We start from the raw sequence: 21,101 nt of genomic DNA on the forward strand, positions 1-21,101 counted from the left end.
TAGGTGTCTTTTTTAAAATTATGCAAAACATTATTAAACAACACTATGTGTGAAAAATCATCAAGGTTAAAGGTAATAATCAATAATGATGACGATAAATCATTAATATAATAAGAGAATTCAACGCTAATTTGGGTTGATAACTAGCGTCAACATCTTAGAGTGTAGGATGTTTTCAAGAGAAAGGTCTTGGTTTGAGATTCGGTATCGCTTTGTGCATACTGAATTTTAGTGTTTTCTCCTTTGTTTTTTTTTTCCTTTTTCTTATGTAATGGCTACATGTACCCGCTTAGTTCAAATGATGGAATTTTTTTTATTTCATATTGGAATAAAGCTTTCTTCATTTTTTTTTTTAAAAAGAGATTGCAAACACAAGAAACAGCAGATTAAACCGCACCTTCCTTCCACTGCTCTAAGCCTGGAAAGCAGAGGAGGCATTGTTCGCTGGGCCATATGTTCGCCACAGCTCACTCCTCGCGAGCGCCGTCTCTATCACCGTGGGCCCCTCGCCATAGTCCCCCTCGCTGCGAGCGCCGTCTCCGTCACCGTGGGCCCCTCGCCACGGTCCCCCTCTCCACGAGTGTCGTCTCCGCTGGTGCCGTGGCCTCAGACCCCCTCACCGCTAGCGCCAATCGCGTAGCCGATGTCATCCCTGTCCTCTGCATTGCTGATGTCATCCCCACCACGGTCCGTGCCGTCGACGTCGTCCTTGCCGCGGCCCATCTCCTATCTCAATTTGGGGGATCGAGGGTTCGGACAAGATTGGCAAGACAAGTGTTTTGCGCTCTACTCCGTATTCAACTAAGGGCACAATTGTCATTTTGATAATGACTGGCATGCTAGTTTACAGTAACATCACGGTAATGGTATGGAGTGAAAGCTTTTTAGATCGACAGTGATATATATTAAAAATTGAACTTCATCAATGACAAATCATTAATTACGATGATTTCTAATGACAAATCATTAATTACGATGATTTCTAATGGCATACAGTCAATTTTCTCCAACAGTAGGGAAACCCATCATAAACACCGGAAACGTCCTGCCCGTTTCCTCCCCGGCAACGTCACGCGGCGCACAGCACGTCACGAGACTGCGGCCGGCCGGGACAAGACGAACCGCCCACCAAACAGACCACGCGCGCGCTGCCTCCGCCGACCCGCGGCACCGCACTGACGCGAGCACCCACGAAAGGGTCGGCTCGGGCGCTCGGTTCGGTTCGGCTACACCCACACCCACACCCCGGCCCGCCCCACTCAGATCCCGATCCCAAATTCCGTTCCATTTCGGCACCACCCCAGCCGCCCGCTTCGCATCGCTATGTCTGACTGCCGCAGCCTCATCGAGTTCCTCCGCGCCTCCGAGCACCGCCGCCGCCGCACCTCCTCCCTCTCTTCGGACCCGGCGTCCCCTTCGTCCCCTCGCCCCCGCCGCGCCTCGCTCTCTTCCTCGCGGTCGCGGGGCGGGCTCTTCACCTCCCTCTGCGACCACTCCCCGCTCGCCGCGGTCGACGCGCTCGTGCTCCTCGCGTCCCTCGCGGCGCTCGCGTTCCTGGCCGCGCCCTACGCGCGGCTGCTGGCGGTCGAGGCGCGGGAGGCGATGGCCGCACTGCACCCGGCGGCGTCGTGCGTGCCGCTGGCCGCGGGCATGGCGGCGGGGGCCGCAGTGCTGGCTTGGGACGCGGCGGCCCATCGCGCGCGCAGGTGCGGCAGGCCGCGGTGCCGCGGCCTGCGCAAGGCCGTCGAGTTCGACATCCAGCTGGAGACGGAGGGGTGCGTGCACAGGCTGCTGCCGCCAGGCGGAGCTGGGGCCGCAGCGCGGCCGGTGGAGCTCGGGGACGCGCACCGCGAGCTCGAGGCAGAGCTGGGGGACGGGCACCGCGAGCTCGAGGCGGTGCTCAGGAAGATGGCGCCGCCCAATGGCCGAACCGTGCTCATCTTCCGCGCGCCGTGCGGGTGCCCCAAGGGGAGGATGGAGGTGCGGGGCGCTAAGAAGGTGCGCCGGATCAAGAAGTAGGGAGACCAACACACCGAAGGCTTCTGCTTCTCCCATGGCGACAAGACATGAATGAACTATTACTGTTCCTGTTCCATCTCAAGTGCTTACAGTTTCTACATACATAATAGCATTACTGTGCTCTGCTCTTGTAGTAAGTATAATGAGCGTAAGGAGAGGAATAATGGGAGTTAGATATAGCCTTCTCCCTTTGCCGGCAATTGTTCGTTGGGTTTTGCAATAAGTGGCTATTGCCTGTTGGGTATATAAATAAGCGCAGCGGAGACATTTCCTTCTTGGTTACTCTGAACTCGTTTATGCCATGTGAATGACCAGATCTTATTAGTTTATGTTCTGTTAGTTATGCTAGTTCTGTTCCGTGCTGTGAGGCAGTGACTAACATTGATGGTTGTGTGGAGAAATTGCATTTATCCCTTTTGTATTTATATGCTTGTCAAAAATGTTAGCCAGCAGTGGTAGCAGTAGTCCCTCTGCACCAATATGTAAATTTTACATGTTTGTTTCAAGCTGTATTGAGCTGGGAGGCTAAAATGCTAGCTCTGTAATGGCGTGCATAGTTTCTGCGGCTAGATTAATTTAGTGGTGCTATTTGCGTTGTAAGTTTCTTGCACTTCGTGTTTTCCTTTCTGCTTGACCTCGAAAAATTTGGTTCTCTTTACATCGATGAATATTTCTCACTTTATCTCTCTTGCTTTCTGAATAATGGTTGTGCTCACTTTGTTTCTATTCTCTAGTTTTATCTGTATTTGTATCCCAATGGAGTCTATTTTTTTGGGTGTTATTCCCATGTTATTTTCATGCTCTTTTTGCCTAGACTGTTTATGTACTGTTACATTTCGTTTTTGAATAAATTGCTGATGGCCCAATGCAAATACCCCAATTTCTGTGCCCGATGCTAAAACTCTAACTTAATACCCTTTCCTTTTTCAATGTACGTTCTTTGGTCATATATCAACAGTGGCATAAATGTTGGTAGAAATTATTTTGAACTTCATTTCTTCTCTTCGATAATTTTACACAGTCAGCTCCAGCTGAAGCCATTCAAGTCGAAATGTCTGTAAGCCTGATCATTATCATCGATATTGTGGGTGTTCAGATCAAGTTTTTTCCCAGAATCTGGGTGCTCAAAATTTAGTAGCTTGCTTTCTCTTGGGTATTCAACTGCCTGCCTCGTGCAGTTTGGTTCTTCGAGATATTGCTTCTCTGCATCTCCTTCTTTGCTTCCTGATGCTGAACTGGTGGTGCTACCTCTACCATTCTTTTGAGGTGTAATGTACCCAGCTGGCACATCTGTATCGCTTTTACACGCAAACTCCGCTTTGCTGTACCCTTTCACATTGTGCAAATGAGCCATCCTACGCTCACTTAGGCTTCTGTTTAGGGCAAATTGGGTCTCATTTTCATGAGATCCTTTTCTGCAAAATAGTGAACTATCATCATATGCTTTGAGTACTCCATGGTGCTGTAGTCTATGGTCCTTGATGAATCCTTGAGCTGCAGTCAAATAGCTATTTGTTGAACTTTCTACAAACTGGATTTGCCGCGGCTCTAATCTATGCACGCTTGAGCTTTCTTTTATATCTGTAATTGCATTGCTGAAGCATTCATTTGATACTTGTGAGACCAGTTCTGATATTTTTATTTTTGCATCTTCCAGATTTGCAGGGCCCAAGTTCTGTTTTCCAAGGGTCTCTTGTGCCTGTTCTAGAACTGCCTGTAGATACTTCCCTTGGGCTTCTATCCGTAGTTGTAGATGCCTTTGCACCTGTTGCCAGTTTAACTTCAGATCAGAATCACTGTTCTAGTAGTTCATCTGTAGGTACTAAAAGTGTGATATCTTGCTTTGTTGGAACATGAAGAGTTTTACTGCTAAATCAGAAGATACTCTAGATAGTAACTCATTTTGTCATCCCAGGAGGAAAGTGCAGGCTAAAGGAGCAAATTTGGAATTCATGTTCTTTTCCTTATGCTTTTTGGTAGGTATAGGAGTTTGCGAACTGAATGCTTGAATTAGCCTATGTCACTTCCATCTACCTCATGCACGAAGTAAATGATCTGGGATAAGAGCAGTTATCTTAGTGGTGTCAGTACCTCACCTCAAGCTGTTCATTTAGCTGCCTCTGGACCTCAATTTGCATCTGAAGTGCTTCACCAATTTGAATAGTTCTTGCACCCAGTAAAAGAGACTATTATTTCAATATTCAAATTACAAAATTATAGAGTGTTCGCGCGGTGTTCTTACTTCTCTGCTTGTGGAATGACATTTGTACTGCTCATTGTTGGCACACTTGTTCCAGGCATCCTATCAGCTATGGATGTACATCCTATGGCTGCAAATCAGTCAGAAGTTGCTAACTTTTATGCTGTTCCTTTATAATGGTAAGTATGGAAGTTATGACACACCCGTACCATTCTTTGTTGTACCGACATTCGCTTGAGCTTGTAGGTTCTTACTTAGCCTATATTTCTGTGACACCCAAGAAATAATGATTACTGCTGCAGTTACAGATATCATCATTAACGGGAAAATTTCTTATTCTCAGGTACCTGGAGATGACTTTTCAGATGATACAAAGTGAGTCCTGGAATGCCCATGAGCCTCATGACTGTTTTTGGAGTAGCTTCTGGGTGATGAAGATGAGTATAAGAATTCAGCTGGTTTATGTACCTTGAAGAGATAAGAATATTATACTTACTATCTGCTCCACCTAGTTGATTGACTGCATCTACAAATCGCTGGTGTAACTCGGGTGTCCATTTCAGCCTTGGTTTAGCATCAGTTGAGAGAACCAGCCCAGAATCGCCTTGGGCATTTCCTCCACGCAGGAACATATGCTGCTCCATTGGAAAGGATGTCCTCGTTGTGAAGAGCTCACTTGAGCGGTGGTGTTGGTGATACATCTGTTGTAGAAGAACGCAAATTTTTAGATGTTAGAACAATGAATCGGGACTGAAAATTTGCCTAACCTTTCTTACCTGTGTTTTCCGGTGGCTTCTTTTCCCTTTGTTCTCAAATGTTGAAGTAATTTAGGAGCGCTTCCTGTTGACAAGCCCAAATACACTCTTGTCCTACCTTAAGCCTACTGATATCTTTTTGGCCTTCTCAGGTTGATAAGGAATGACCTGTGAGGGGCTCCTTATATGGGTAAACATAGAATCTAGAATCTTGGAACAAACATCGAAAGAACAATCTTTAAGCCAACTAACAGAAGATGTGTCTTCAGTTATTTTGGAATCAATAACCCAAACTAAAATTTCATTTTCAGCCTGTGACTGCTATGATAACACCGGACTTGTAACTTTATCTGTGTGTTTCTCTCATTGAAATCAGTTTGTGAGGGATGTGTGTGTGTGTACAAATAAACATTCACAGATGAAGCAAGTTATATTCTTATGTATCTTTCCGGCATAAGATTCTGCTATCTGATCTGTTCAGTTTGTGGAAGATGCTTTTCTGAGTTTATGCTTCATGAATCACCAGGGGCAATGTTTGAGTAGCTTCTCTAATCCTGCTTGCTCGAGACCATTTTGATGGTATTTACGAATGGTTCAGTCTTCTTGTAGTATGGTCCATGATTAATTATTGTTAATTGTGGAATCTGATGCAGTTTGGGCAAATTTTATTTAAGTGACACAATGACACTGGTTATACTTTTTGAAGAAGGCCATTCTACATACAGAAACACAGTATTCTGTCAATTTTATTCTGTCCTTTGTACTACTTTAAAGTGCATGGAATATGAACAAGCATAAGTTCCATCGATGTCCTTTCCTAAGATTGGTACATATTCACATTGTAGTCAAGAAAAGTTTGTGCCAAGAGATTTATGCTCTTTACATGGGATAAACTTCTTTTGAACAAGACCACTTTGATTGTAATCATCACCAGTCAAAGCTAGAGTACTTATGTACTATGTTTCTGTATATGTTACACAATCATCAACATTTCTGTACTTCTGCTACCAAAGGAAGCTGGTTCAGTGCAATCATGCTTCTTAGCCAACCAAGGCACTGAAACACTAATAAGCCAACTTAGTCCAGTCCGTCCCCCTTTTTTCCTTTGAAAACAGTAACATCAATGCAAATTCTGTTAAGTCATGTCTGCTCCACAAGATAACTGTTTTGTAGATTTTCTAGTCTTGCTTTTGTTCTCTTCCTGTGATCAAAATCAAGTCAGAGTTTTCCACACATCAGCAACTTCCGTTCCAAAATGATATGTATGCATGGGATAAGTACGAGTTTTTTTCCTTATATATCATGGCATGCTCGAGAAATTGTGGTCATTGTGTTTCTTGTGTGCAATATTGTTTAATATCCAACTATAGGATATATATGTATAAAGAATATACTGTACATGGAGAGGGTACACTGCGCTCATACTTAATAACCCTGGATATTATGGAACTGAATCTACGGTACTTAATACATCAGAAAATATAGAAGGTGTATACTAGAAATGTCTGATTGGTTACCCAACTCAAATACAACTAGTATCTCGGTCGGATCTATCTGCTTTATCTTGATAAATAAGATGAATGACTTCCTATTAATTACGGCTAGATAGAAAACGATATATCAACCTTATATAAAGTGGAAACCTAGACCCATCGAAAAGGACAACTCAAGTCAGATCAAGACATACACATCTCATCGCAAGCATCAAAATTCTAGCATAGGAGATACTCAGCGACTTTAACCCTAGATTAGCCTCGATTCGATCTACTCCCTGTAATAGGTTTAGCCATATTGCTTATACTCGAGTTGATTAATATACTACAGCAACATCCAAACAGGACGTAGGGTATTACTCCTTCCGGATGCTCAAACATATCTACATCGCGTGTCTTATTTCGTGCTCAATCCCTTATCTTGAAGATACCTCAGTCAATTATAGACATATTATCAAAAACAAATCTTCGACAAATCTAACTATGGTGCTTGCTCCCATTTTACTTCTACACCATCTCTGTGTGTGAACTGGTTGGTTGAAGTGGTGCCTCATTAAAACCTTGTCGATTGTGTATGTCGACATTTGGGACCACCGGTAAGAATTTCCAGCTGTCGCAATTTAACCGTGCATGTTCTTTACTTGAGGAAAAGAAATATCAGGAATATATCTCTCTTTCTGCTTCACCATCACTGATGATGTTGCAGTGTCGTCTCCCATTAAGAGCTTTCATTGCAGGGAATGGCGACCATAACTTGCCGTTTGTTTATTTATAATATCTTTTTTCAATAGAATAGAAATCTCATTAGGTTTTGAGAGGGTGGATTAATTTGGAACATTTGCTATCTCTTTCATGATGTTATGGCAGCAAGACCAATTGATTCAACCATTCGTGACATTACTGCATTTACTCATGTGTGTTTATGACCTGAGCATGATAAGCCAGTTTATATATCTATTTGTACTTACTGCAGTTGATTTTTTTCTTATCTTAATATTTCTGACAATTTGTATTTCTTTTTCTACACACTGCACTTCTATTATTCTCACTACATCTACTTATCAGATATTGCATGCTATTTGGAATGGACGGTGGGCTGTCTTGCTATCAGCATATAAAGAAGTCATCGGTAGAAGAATCCAAAGCATCATCTTGCGCTCTTCATCTTTTGCAAAGCAGCATCTCACTTGTGGGGGCATATTCAGCTGTAAAGATTGGTCCGGATAGCAGTTCTAGAATTGTAAGTTACATACGACCTGAAGCTTTCTGCTCCAGTCTCTATGAACTTTTACGGTGCTTCATGCTCACTTTTTAAAAAATATAAGAAAGTTAAACCCGTTATATTCTATGAAATATTACAGTGTATCTTTAATATGTTGTTATTGTGCATATGAACAATCAGAGAAATGGTCCTGTCACGGTTGAACCGAAATTTTCCTTTATAAATTTGTTGGACAGTGTTGAACTGAGATTGCCAGTTGGTTTAGTCCTGGTTAGCTTGTCACAAGAGTTTGGGTGGAGTTGTTCTCTAAGTTGCTCCTTTATTAATTTGCAAAGTAACGTTGGGTTAGGAAAACCCAGACGCACTGATTTCTGGATGACCAAGTTTGGCCTTCTGTAGTTTAGTAACTTTGTCATTTGACCTGCCATAATGTTGAATCACTGGTGTGGAGGCCTGGCTTTGGTGCTTGGGAGGCGCTGTTTAGTTGTGTTCTTTGTTAAGCTGAACTTCTAGACTGTAGTCGTTATTTAAGTTTGTGGTACGACCTTTCACTTAAAAACGAACCCGGTCGTTGGTCGGTTTTGTAATCGAACTCGTTTTCGGAGTTTTTCCGTTTTTTTAATATAATGATACGTATCTCTCCGGAGAAAAAAAATGTTGAATCACTTGGAGCTGTCTGTGGCAGCAGCCGCTGACCGAAAATGGTCTGAAACAATTGTGAAAAGCTCATACTATTTTGGTATAGCCGTCTAGGAACCTTTTCCGTTGTCAGGAAAACTGAACGCCTTTCAGGTTTTGACTTATTTTTTCTTCAGAAGAGTACCCTAATGCACTATAGATTCCTTTTGCAATCTTCTCGATCACCCTTTATAAAATGGCCATTGGCGCCATACAAAGCAGAGTACAAATTCAATTGGAATCAATCATGAATAGCGCATCCCAATTGCACAAGGTACTTATCGCACGAACGGAGTTTCTTTGTCCAGACACGCGGAGCTTGATGAACAAATAGATTCTGTACTCAAACCATCTCCTAGGCATCTATTCTTTTCTCAGTGTCCTTGGCATCTGTATCCATCCTCAAGTTGCCTGCACATTTCCAGTGAGCTATGCTTTTCGGCAATATGCATTTTCTCATCTATTTACCTCGAATCTTATTTTCCTGATGCGCCTTGCTAGCATCCTAATCTCAATATTCCTTGCGCGGCGCAGAAGCTTTCTGTGCCTTCACAGAATATATGCTGCCTGAGAATGCAAATAAACTATCGAGGCGGCGACTATCTTACGTTTAGTGATAGTTACTGTTCAGGGATGCTCTTTGAGCAACTAGTCTGGTCTAGTGGTTATGTGATGCTCTTGCAGTTCAAAGGCAGCGAGGAAGCACCTGAAGGATTCATTCCTGATATGGTATCTAATACCAAATTTGCACTCCATATGTTTTTGTCTTGTTTATAGCTGTATATGTAGTGAGTGCCACGATGCCTTCGCTAATGGCTAGATTTGTTGAAGGAAATCTGGGGTTAAATTAGAATATAATGAAACGATGAGGGGAACATCTTTGATATTCTTTCCTTGGGAGCATCACTGGAACGTATGGCATTTCTAGTCCTGGTCAGTGCTTTTGGTTTTCCTTTCTTTTCATATTCAAACGATCATAACAATATCTGTCGTTGTCATGAGTAATATTCCTCTTAGCAGACGGGCAGTTCTGCCACATTTCGCTTCCAAACTCATTATAAGATGCCGATTGAAATCTAACTTGTTTTCATTTTCTTTATTTCAATTATCTTTCACTTGTTGGTTATATGTTTTCGGAATTGTGCTTGGCTTGAGAAGCCAAGGCAAACAGGTTTTTGCCCTATGTTCCTCTTTTTTTGGTTCCATAGGTATCTCCATTTGGAAGGCTTGCTTTGGCTTAGAAATTAGAGCCTGAATGACCATCTAGCACTGCTTATGGCATTAGAGGTGCTACATCTAGTCCACCTTTGCTTTCTCCCTCCTTTTGGGGAACGTGTAAATTCTTGTTATAACATCTACTATTTGCTTGGTGCTAGAATTTCCCCAATTTGGAGTTTGGTCAATATTTTTGTTGTCTTGGCTTCAGACATATGTTAGTACTAGAAAATAAGCTAATATGTTAAGAACTCTCACATGTATATGAGTATATCTAAGCAGATGTGTGTGTAGCAATACATAGAGAGGTTTTCCTTCGTTCTCTTGTATTCGTCATTTTCGATATAGCAAGGTTTTCAATACATGCATTTGTATATATTTTTTCCTAATCATGTGCTAGCAAATGTCCACATATGTCGAGAGTTTTTATGTTAGCATTTGAGGTTTTTAAAGTTTGATTGCTGACATTTTAGGATAACATTTATTTTTGCAATGAGGGTGTTTCAAACGAACGAGACTATGAGTATTTCATGTTTGAAGGCTTTGTGCTTTGGAATGGGTTCTTGTGTTGGCGTGAGCTGTAGGGCTTGGTGTTGACAACCGGCCGACCGATGCGATCTAAGAATAGAATCCTTTTTCTGTCCCTTTTTCAGAAAAAAAAAGGTTAATATGATAGCATGGAAGTTTGGTTTGCAACCTTTTGGAAGGAAAAAAAGGTTAGTACTTGTACAACTGCTACTCTAACATACAGAAATTTGGTCTCAGTTCCTGACGCCAACCAAATCTGGTTAGCTGAACCAAGCTGGGATTGGCAGATCACAAGATGGCAATAATCTTTTTGCTACGATAAAAGAAGCCCTCGAGAACTAGAGATGCAAGAATGGGTAGTTCTAGTCAGTTTTTAGTTTATTTTTCTCTTAATTTAATTAGATGAGAGTAAATCTTTACTTTATTTTTTAAGTTTTATGTGGATTCAATGATCCAAAATATAATACAAAACTTACATCCCTATCTACAACAACTGAAGATTCACGCCACCGCGAGAATGCGTGTCACCATCTGCGGCGGTGCGGCACGGTGGGCGCATCCATCTTTCTTTCGCCCTTTGACATGCGATGAGAAAGCCGAGGGCTCACCTCACCGCCCTCACGGGCTCTTGCACGGTTGCGTTGCACGTCGCGTTCCGGCCACCGGGCAAAGAGCCGGCCGGCCCGGAGGAAGTCAGCTGCTGCGCGCGCGGGTGTTCTGCGGTGGTGCAGCCGGCCGAATCTCCCGTCCCGATAGGGATATATCTCGGCGCGGTTCTGGGCGGCGGCGGCGACGTGCGAGCGAGCGAGCGAGCTGCACCGCTGTTGACGCATCAAGCAAAGCTGCCTAAAGTTGTCACGGTAGCATCGCGACTTCACGTCTGAAGCGATTTAAGGATCGTTTGGTAGAGCTCTGATTCTGTGATGAGAGTGATTCTGTTGTGAAAATAGGGTGTAAGTGATTTTGTGTGGAAATAATTTTATTTGTAAAATTATTTGATATGTTAGTGGTGGAAGTGATTTCTGAGATAATATTATATTAAAATTGAGAAGAATCAGTTAGGAATCAGATGGAAACTAGATTTTTTAGCTCCTATCTCGCAATACAAATTGTGAAATGATTTTTACGTAGAATCCGCTCCTAGGCAGAGCGTTTAACAGCACAGAAGCTGATTTCCGTACAAAATTACTCCACCTAGCGCTGCCAAACGGAGCCTTATACTTAACACTACTTCTCGCCTAGGCAAATCGGAGTGCTCACTTGTACTTCTTTCTCTTGATAAAATAACGTGCTCACGCGCGTTCTAAAAAAAAAAGCGATGCAAGGACGTAAATGGAGGTTCTTCGAGTCGATGGGTATTCTTTCTCTGTGCAGATGAGACACCATTTCGCTTTCGCGGATCTGACTGTCTGTCCATGGCAACCAATAGCTAACAGGCTACCCCGTGCAATCCGCTAGTCTGAGCATAGTCGTAAGGATTAAAACCCAAATCGTCGTATCCAAGTAGGAGCTGAATGGTTCATGTGTTTTCTTACTCATATGCTGCGTTTTTCTTTTCTTTTTTTGGTTATTGTTCTGATTAGCGTTGAACTATTCAGGTAAATTTATCTCCAGAACACTAACAACAACAAAAAAATGAGTACCCAGGGGAGGACGTCCTCTAAAATTTCATTAAAAATATGTCAAGCCTCGAACCCGGAGCCGGCTCAATGAAACCATATTCAACTGACCGTTAGCACTGTAAGAGACTTGATAACTTGTGGTTTTACCTGTAGGACAACTTTATGTTCCATACTTGTCATAGGATACTACGAATTACGAAACTAGTAAACTGGCTCACGTTAATAATGTGGTTAGTCTCGTTGTAATATTTTGTCACGATAATCTTTGATTAAAAATTAGGCTCTTTTTATTATTTATTTTATTTTATTTAGACTTTTATTTAGATAGTTTGCTTTCTAAACCATATGGAAATCAAATTGCTAATTTTTCATAATTTTTAATTTCGAAATTTAGCTATTTATTAATCGTATTTGATATGGACTCTTTGTTTTAATCTAAACTATTAAATGTTCATAACAATGAGTGGTTTAGATTTTTTTTTTCTGATTATTTAATTCTGAATTTAACTATTTATTAATTGTATTTGATATGGGCTTTTTTGTTTAATCTAGATAGTTAGATGTTCATAACAATGAATAGTCTAGATCATTTTCTTTCTTCAGATTAATTTAGGTATTTATTAATCATATTTGATATACTCTTTGGTTTTTAAAGTTAGCTATTTATTAATCGTATTTGATACGTGTTTTGGTTTAATCTAGATCGTTAGATATTTATCATAATAAGTGGTCTAGATTTTTTTTATTAACGTGATAATTTTGTGGTCTTAAAAGCAAACATAGTGACTTATTTTTCTCTTCAAATAATAATATAATAGATTGATCATGATTTTGTCTATAGGACATTGAAAGGAAAAGGACCATTATGCCCTCAGGCTATTCTGCAAAAATTTCCATGATAAATTCTTAAAAAAACAAACGGATGGGGAATTAAATATTACATCATTCTGCAAATTTTCTATCTGGATTATAATCTATGCATGGAGAAAAAATTCAGAAGGTGTGACGCTAATGGCATAATGGTCTTTTCCCTCTCCTCCAGTGTCTACAGACAAAGGCACGATTTCGCAATGTCCTAAGCCCAATATCAAACATAAGGGTGTCCCGCTGATGAAATCATGTTTTATCAATGTCCTATAGACAAATTTGTCAAATATTTATGTGTCTCGACTCTCGAGTCTTATTTTCATCCAACAGTTTAAGTATGTAACTTATGCTTTTTTATCCAACAGTTTAGGTGTAACTTGTGCTGAAAAAAACAGCCACCTTACAAACGAACAGTTCCTCGAGCATTTTGCTCGGGGCATCTAGATCATCATTGCATTTTAGGCTACATTATCGCTGATTTGATATCAAAGTATGCTCAAGCACCTGGTACATTCGCAAACGAACAATAGCAAGATGAGTGATGCAAAGGTCAAGTATAGATCCTATCCTACATCCACTGAGCACACTCTTTTCGTCACACCCACGGACCATCAAGGGTCCTCAGTTCAGCCAACGATTGCTGCTTGTTTAAAATCTACATAAAGAATATGAACTGATTTAGATGCGTTTAACTTCGATATCGTATAATTTCCCTTTCTGAAAAAGCCTTATCATTCATTCATGAGACGGAGAACAGATTAATTCTAGCCCACTCAGTGATGTATCTCAAACCTGCACCAGGAAAACAGCATATATGATATAACACATCAGGAAACATCTTCATAATTCACAAACACAGAGATACGAGCAAGACCACATCATTCTGAAGTCCAAACTTCCATTTGTCCTGCTCTTGCCTGGCTTCTTCAACGGGTTCTCTTGTAATAGTAACCATGTTGAGAAAAACTTTTCTTTTTCATCAGATTGATTTGGAGAAAAAGAACAATTGGCACTCTAAGAGTTCAGCCGGTAAGCACAAGAAAAAGGCCAACTGAAGACGTACGAAATTTCAGTCATGATATATCATCAGACCTACAGGCTCCCGAAAGAACCCCTGCAAGAAATTCCATCAGAGCAAAGCGAAAACACCAGAAGTCGTCCAATTCCTGGACCAGATGTTAAATTTGGGACGTAACATTTCAACAGATTGATTTGCATAATATTAGCTGCGCTTCTTCACCCATAAATTCTTTTACTAATTTTAAGGCCTTACTTGAAAATTATGAGTTTTTTTCCTACTTGTGTTCCCAAAGGTTTTAATACTGCCACTGCTCAAGACAATAAACATGAATTCTCGGAGCAAAGAAAGAAAACGATTTCATAGGATGTCAATTGACTTAGCAGCAACGAACTGAAGAAAAGTGAATCATGGCAAATCATATGGAAAAGCAGTCACAAACTTTGTACCTTGCGATCCATCCAGGAGGGATTATCGGTAAGGAAAAAAAGTGTTCTACTGACACATTTCATCGCTATTCTCAGATGTATTATTCACAAAGGTGGATGAAATCAACTTTCCCCTGCATTCGGGTTGGTTCCAGGAGCAGGAGGTGGCTGTTGATTGGTGAAAGCGCCTCTGGCAGTTTGTAGTTCATGCGTCGAAAATAGCCCATTGAACCAGGGAACAAGGGCCCAAGTTCTGTTACTGTTCTCACTGCCATTCCCAGGTTCATCAGCTCTGACTTCCTCATGGATGCTCTCCGTTCTGTCCGATATTGCTAGGCTCGTTCAAATCTTTCGTCTCTTCAGACGGTAGCTCAAACCGGCAAACAGGGCAGGAACTATGGAGTTCAAGCCATGGCAGTATGCAAGGAGAGTGGAACTTATGTTCACAAGGCATCTGCTTTGCCTGGGACCCCAGCTCAAGATCATCAAGGCAGACTGAACAGCTGACAACCTCTTCGATTTTGACAGTGGGCAGAGCTTCAACCGCCTCTTTCTTCGCAGGAGGGGTACCATACCAGTTTGGGTCGTTCTCAGCCAAATGTTGAAGCAGCAAGCTCAGCCCAGCCCCTAGGACGTACTCCTCCAGCAAAACATCATCATTGCTAGAGCCGCCTTGGTCACCTTGGACCTCATCGGGATCAAGCACCGAGCCTTGCAGAGAGAGGGCCTGGTTGAAGGCATTGATCAGAATGGAGTTGTCTCTTTCCCTGTCAGCACTGAGGTCGTCTTGGATGCTGTCAAGCACCCGACGCAGAGCTGATGCCCGTTGATGCCTCCTGATGAAACCCTCAAACTCACGGCCCATATCATCATCATCCTCACCGCTGTCCCTCGTCGCTCCTGGCTGCTCAGAAGGGTTGTCCAACGTTCCCCGTTGTGACAAATCCTGCTCTGACCGCTGGCTTGTTAACCCCTCAAATTCCTCACCAATCATCTCTTCGATGAATCCACCATCACAGAATGGGCACTTGATCTCCTCCACCATGGCCTCCTCAATGGCCTGCTCACATTCATGGCACCAATACCTTGTGATTGCAGCTTCTGCCATCCTCCGAATCCTTCCAGCTGATCAAGTAGCGCACACGACCAAAAGGTGACTCTGTGAATGGAGGCACTACTAGTTAAAGGGTAATCTGAATAAATCCCCAAGCAAACAATCACAGGATACAGTTCATCATCTATTAGAGTGAGTGCAGAATCTCAGCGACAATTTAATCAAGAAGAGATAGAACAAGACGAACACCCTAGTGTCCATCTGTTACTGAACTTCACATAGCAATTGCAGGCATACAGATCTTACAATAAATCAGCATCAAGAATAAGAACAAAAGTAGCGTTTGCATCGAATACAAAATGAAGACTTTCTTGGTTCTTTAGGAACAGGAGTGGCAAGCTATCCTAAAGAGAAGACCCACTTGGAGATGAGGCAGTGCTGGAGGATCTTTGAGAAGGGGAACGCAGAGATCAAGAGTCGAGATTCTTAGTTTTCGAATCAGGTGCCAATTCCATACTTTCTATTTGAAGAACAAGATTCTATTCCAAAAAAAGGATAAAACCCCATCAGAAGTCTTTGGGTTAGGAGAACAAGAAACCAATTCCCCCACCGCTCAAGATTCACACATTGAACTATTAATAACTTACAGAACCCATCTCCCCCAAATAATTTTTTCAACAAATCTCCGAATTAAGAGAACAAGAAATCATTCAAAGGAGAAAATATAGAAATCTCCTCCAGGTTCTTGATTCAGGTCACTAGGACGAATCGCCCCACGAAAAACACCATCTTTTTAAGGAAAAGGGAAGAGAGAAAGTTCATGCAACGAAAAGACTAACCTTTGGCTGTTCCCCAAGCGGATTGGATTGAGGTGGTGGCCCTCCTCCTCCCGTTCTCGTTTGCGTCGGCCGAGGTAGTAAGATGAAGAAGTTACGGCCGGCTGGTGGCTGGCACTGGCATGCTGGATACTTTACTCCCCCCTTGAGGTCATCGCGTCCCCTGTTTCCTCAGTTTCTAAATGCAAAAAGAAATTTTATTTGATATGGCGCAAATCTCCAACCGACAAAGCTAGTTATGACTTATGACTTAGAAGCATACAATTCCCTGGCTCTTTTTGCGGGGTTTAGGGCCTATAATTTGCGGGTTGGCTGATAATATCTCCCTTTCATGCAAAGCAGCCTACCTGCTAATCCTTCTCCTGATGTTGGTTTCTCCCCCCTTTTTTTAATTACTCTACTATTAATTAAACTTTTCATACTCGTTTTCTGACCAACAACGGGAAAAAAACCAAAGTAGCAGGATAATGGGTTGTACTGGTATGGCAGCACAGCATGATGGCATTGACCACGCATGGGGTCATCCAATCCAACGAACGCCTCGAAGCTGCAATGTGAAAGCTTGGCAGCACGTGAGCAAATTCGTCTACATTCAATCAATTCAGTCTGTACCGAATTCTAAAATCAACTGATTTTTTATATTTAAATTAAAAATATAAAATAAAAATTATAAAAATACTAGACAATTCTAAGATCTTCTGAAAAAAAAAATAATGTTGTTTACATCATATTTTATAGGAAAAAAGTTTTAAAAAAGAAAATAGTTGAAACATGCAGCTTATTTATTAACTCATATTAAGGAAAAACTTAACATGTAAAAACATATTTTTCTTATGTAGGGTGTATCTTAAGAAGAACTATAAAATTGGTTTTGCTTCATTTAGAGTTATATTAGTTTCTTCATAATTTTTACAAAGATCACAAACATAAAGTGAACATGTTAAGAAACAACAATGTAGTTAACTTTTTCACATCTATCATTATTTTTCCTACATAAATCATAGTATAAGTAAAATAATAAAAGTAGTTTAACTATTTTTGGAGGTGTGATGTGTTAGTTATGAATTAATCTAGTTACAACACATTTACTCAATCTTGCATTTTTAATAACTATTTCATAAGTTCATGTACTTTTAGAAGACATAGCATCATGTAAGAAGATTAAAAAAATTGGTTTCATGATTTTTGGATTAGCAAAGACTTAACTATGTATTTAACTAGGTTCAGCAAGTATATTTTATCACAGAAAATATACAACGTTTTCGTGAGTATAAACATTTTTATCATGTAGATCATGTTATAAAGAAACCAAAAAAAATTGTTTCACTTAATTTGAAGCTCAGATGAATTAGTTATCGATTTTACAAGGTTGAGTTTTTTTTTGTTTTTCTTGAATTTTACTGAAATTTGATAAAATCGAACGATTTTCGATAGAATTCGAGCAGTTTTCGATCACAAACGAAATGCGGGAAATGTGGTCTGTTTTTGGTAGAATTCGGTCGGTTAACAAATGGTCAATTTGGCCGAATTCTTGTTGAATTTCAATCAAATTTTCTAATATCCGTGAATTTTGAAAAATCGTTGGGTCCCGATTTTTAATCTAAAACGAATCTGTAAACCTTGCCCGTGAGACCAGTTCGGTCTTCCCTCTCTTCGTTTGGTTTCTTCGCATCTGCATCCTTGTAAACGAGAGGGATTTGACATTGTTTCTTCAGTCTTTTGTTTTTTTTTTTTAAAAAAAAAAGAAACTATGGCAGTTCATTGAACCGCTGAACTGAACTTTTAATGATTTGAGACAAATTATAGAATGAGAATTACATCTGCATCCTTGTAAACGAGAGGGATTTGACATTGTTTCTTCAGTCTTTTGTTTAAAAAAAAAAAGAAACTATGGCAGTTCATTGAACCGCTGAACTGAACTTTTAATGATTTGAGACAAATTATAAAATGAGAATTACACGAAGGATGAGAGAAAGAAAGGGAGTGACTAGCACAAGGACAAAGTAAACTACATACTTCAGTAAAAAAATATTTAATTTTTGACATGATATAGTCTTGATCACTATTTTTTACTATAATATATTTATAAAATCTAATAAATTTATGAGTTACGAAAATATTTTTCGAGTCAAATATATCCATATAATTTTCATATTTCTAAGTAAAGTATTTTAAAAATTATTCGTACTCAAAGTTTAAAAAGTTTGATCGATCTTATTCAAAACTCAAATATTTGTGACCGAAATAAGTATACTATAAAACGCTACTCCAGGCTTCGGTTTGCATGCCGGGTCAGTCAAGATCGCCGGCGGCCCGGCCTGGCGTGGAGCACAAAATCTGCTGCTCCCTCCTCTCCCGGAGGACGAAGTATTTTATACTGTTGTCACCGGCCCCGGTTGGGTTGGACTCCCTTGATTACAAGATGGAGATGGATGCAAGTCATACGGCCGGCGCTTACGCAGAAAGCACGAAATGCCTTGGGAGCTCGTGCTCCGTGTTCCGTGGAGCGACGTCCTACGTGCTCGCCGACGTCAACGCTTTCGCGGCGGTCTGGGCTGCAAAGGAGCAGAAAAAGGCCGTCACGGGTCACGTCTGAGACCAGCCCGGGGTCTGCACGCGAAGCTTCCCGTACAACCATACTTCAGCTCAGCCCACGCAGACCATGCAAGCCGAGAGCCCGTGATAAGCATCAGATGTGAGCGGTATGCGTAAGAGTACGTGTTTAGGATTGGAACATGTATTTGTACATGATAGAAGCTATAATTGCTACACAGTCTATATACATATATCATATCTATATGTGCGGAGCACAATATGCTACTGAGATAATATGTTTCTGACTACTTTATGAAGTATCAGATACTGAATATATGAAATCATGAGTTTTATGGTTACGATATTATTGATACGTTTACAAGTAATCTAGGTCCCTCATAAATCTATATGTCAGACTTTGAGAGGATAAAGTACACATCGAGACGTCAACAAACTCGGCGGATTCAAACGATATGGAGGAATCCGAGGCGGGTAAAAGGGTGAGACGATGTAGTAAGTGCGATGAATATGTCACACATACAAGTACTATCCGAAAAATGCACCTGATGTGTAGATAGGGTTATGACGGCGATCAAGTGTGAATATATTTAGCGTATCTTAATGTTATATTTGTAAGATTTTCGTTAAAATTTGGAACTTACTTTTGTATTTGATTGTGTACCTATATGTTATAATATATTTATTTAACTTTGTATACCTATATGTTATAGGCTGTTTATGTAACTATGTATATATTTTCATGTAACAGACTGTTTATATTTGGCTTTAATGCAGATATGATGCACCCACCTACCCTCGAGCTTCTTGACCTTGCAATGAACAGGAAGCACCGTAGCTTCTTGGCTGTTGTTCACCATACAGAGTTAGGAGTTTTCTGGCCACGTGGGCTCGAGGAGCTACTTACGATCGACGATCATTGGAAGCACCAGTATATCGTGAATTAGCTACGTATGTGTCTGATTATTTATTTATTTATTGCATGCTCTACATTCACTTAATATTCTAAATGGTTCAGGTTGGCTGCATCTGGACTCCTACCGTTGTGTCATTTGGTGGAGGCCCGAGCGATAGAGAACCCTGAGGCGGCAGTGAAGCGATTCTATTTCAACCAATCGCTGATCACTTCACTGGTCGACCGGTGGAAGCCCGAGACCCACACTTTTCACCTCCTCTGCGGCGAGATGGCTCCGACATTGCAGGATGTAGCCTACCTGTTATGCTTACCTTGCGCTGGAACTGCCGTTGGAGTCGTCGACGTAGATGCGGAATGGATGAACGTCATGCACCAGCGGTTCGCCCCTATTCAGGGGACGGACAACGCACCCGCCTACGTGCCCAAGTTCCTGTCGAATCCGCGAGGGCCTACGAAGAAGTGGATCCTCCAGTTTCAAGTACCTTATAATTTAACTTCCTATTTACTTTACGATTTTAAAGATATTTTACTCATCATCATTTGCATTACTTTAAGCCTGCATACATCCACCCGGACACCAGCGTGTACTAGATCTCGTAGCACTTGGAGGCCTACTTACTTTGATTGTTCGGCTGGGTTATATTCACCAACGGCCAAGGCCACTTAGCGTCGAGGACCCTTGTTCCGTACGCAAGGAGGATCGTAGATGCGAAGCCCGATGATGTCCCCTAGTTGAGCTGGACTTCCGCTGTCACAGCGAAGAAGGAGACACAGCCCACATTTTCTGGGTGCCCACTCTTCCTGCAGTTGTGGTCGTATGAGTGGTTCATGATTGGCCGGTCTATTGTGGACCAATCCCCGTACCCTGAGGAATAGTACGGGCTTGTTGTTGCGTCGACGTCGAGTACATATGAAAAATAGCTCTGCTTCACTTGCCACATGTTTTAATTCCAATTTTTACTATTTTTTGCCACAGCCGCACTGGGGGCACGAGCAGGCCCACAACGTGTACGAGCTTTTTAGGTCGCAGTTCGAGCGTCTGCGTCCAGAGAACGTGGTCTGGACCCCCTATAACCACTTGATGATACAAGCCCATGCGCCTTTTGGTCTGTCTCCATTGTGTAGTTACGACGAGGACTACTGGCTTACAAAGAAGCCGCTCATCTTCGACATCTACATCGAGGAGTACTCACCCCCATCGCATGATGAGGCAATTCGGGCACTTCCAGGTGTTCCCCCTCATTAATGTTCACACGGTTCCGGGCCACATTCACAGGTAACTAAAATCAAATATATAATCCATAGCATTCATCTCATTTATAGTCTACCTAACGTGGTTGACTTGCAAATATACACGTAAGTGCCAACCGGGTGGCAACCTCTGGGCAAATCGCTTGGCGTCATACGTCTCGGCGTGGGCCCATGCCCTTAAGGATGTCGTCGAGGAGCTTCGTCTTTTTGTTGACCTGAGCTTTGAGGAGTACATGCGGTGGTGCGTCCTGTGTACATGTACACGGGTCACCTACACCCTATATACTGTCCGGCAGCACGTCGCTTCGACTACGGAGGCCTACCCAGGCTATTGGGACGAGGACGCTGTATTAGCAGTACGTTTAATTAATGTCTCATTTATTTATCATATAATCCTATAAGAACCACTATAAACTGAAATTCCTATTTCATGTTTGTTTCAACAT

General features: G+C 41.6%; 3 protein-coding genes across 4 annotated transcripts; 1 reads left to right on the forward strand and 2 right to left on the reverse strand.

Moving 5' to 3' along the window:
- Positions 1–1,123: 1,123 nt before the first annotated feature.
- LOC133929105 (uncharacterized protein At5g19025-like) lies at positions 1,124–2,348 on the forward strand. Its single transcript, XM_062375712.1, has one exon. The coding sequence runs from the start codon at positions 1,324–1,326 to the stop codon at positions 2,017–2,019; it is 696 nt and encodes a 231-aa protein (XP_062231696.1). The 5' UTR covers positions 1,124–1,323; the 3' UTR covers positions 2,020–2,348.
- Positions 2,349–2,885: 537 nt separating this feature from the next.
- On the reverse strand, positions 2,886–5,123 carry LOC133929104 (myb-related protein 2-like). Of its 2 annotated transcripts, none has more exons than XM_062375711.1 (7): positions 4,996–5,123; positions 4,716–4,920; positions 4,567–4,640; positions 4,429–4,486; positions 4,262–4,349; positions 4,116–4,185; positions 2,886–3,784 (listed from the first exon to the last, which is right to left on the reverse strand). In XM_062375711.1, exons 2-7 carry the CDS (start codon positions 4,918–4,920, stop codon positions 3,041–3,043), a joined length of 1,239 nt encoding a protein of 412 aa, XP_062231695.1. In that variant the 5' UTR covers positions 4,996–5,123; the 3' UTR covers positions 2,886–3,040. The 2 variants fall into 2 exon arrangements, with proteins under 2 accessions (XP_062231695.1, XP_062231694.1); XM_062375710.1 differs by having other exon boundaries at positions 2,890–3,784; positions 4,567–4,643.
- Positions 5,124–13,961: 8,838 nt separating this feature from the next.
- Positions 13,962–16,184, reverse strand: LOC133929106 (E3 ubiquitin-protein ligase SIRP1-like). Its single transcript, XM_062375713.1, is given in 3 exon segments — positions 13,962–14,370; positions 14,372–15,204; positions 15,939–16,184. Coding segments are annotated over 2 exon segments (984 nt in total). The 5' UTR covers positions 15,154–15,204; positions 15,939–16,184; the 3' UTR covers positions 13,962–14,168.
- Positions 16,185–21,101: the final 4,917 nt, after the last annotated feature.

This window comes from Phragmites australis, chromosome 9 (assembly GCF_958298935.1).
Source record: "Phragmites australis chromosome 9, lpPhrAust1.1, whole genome shotgun sequence".
Taxonomy (NCBI): Eukaryota; Viridiplantae; Streptophyta; class Magnoliopsida; order Poales; family Poaceae; genus Phragmites; species Phragmites australis.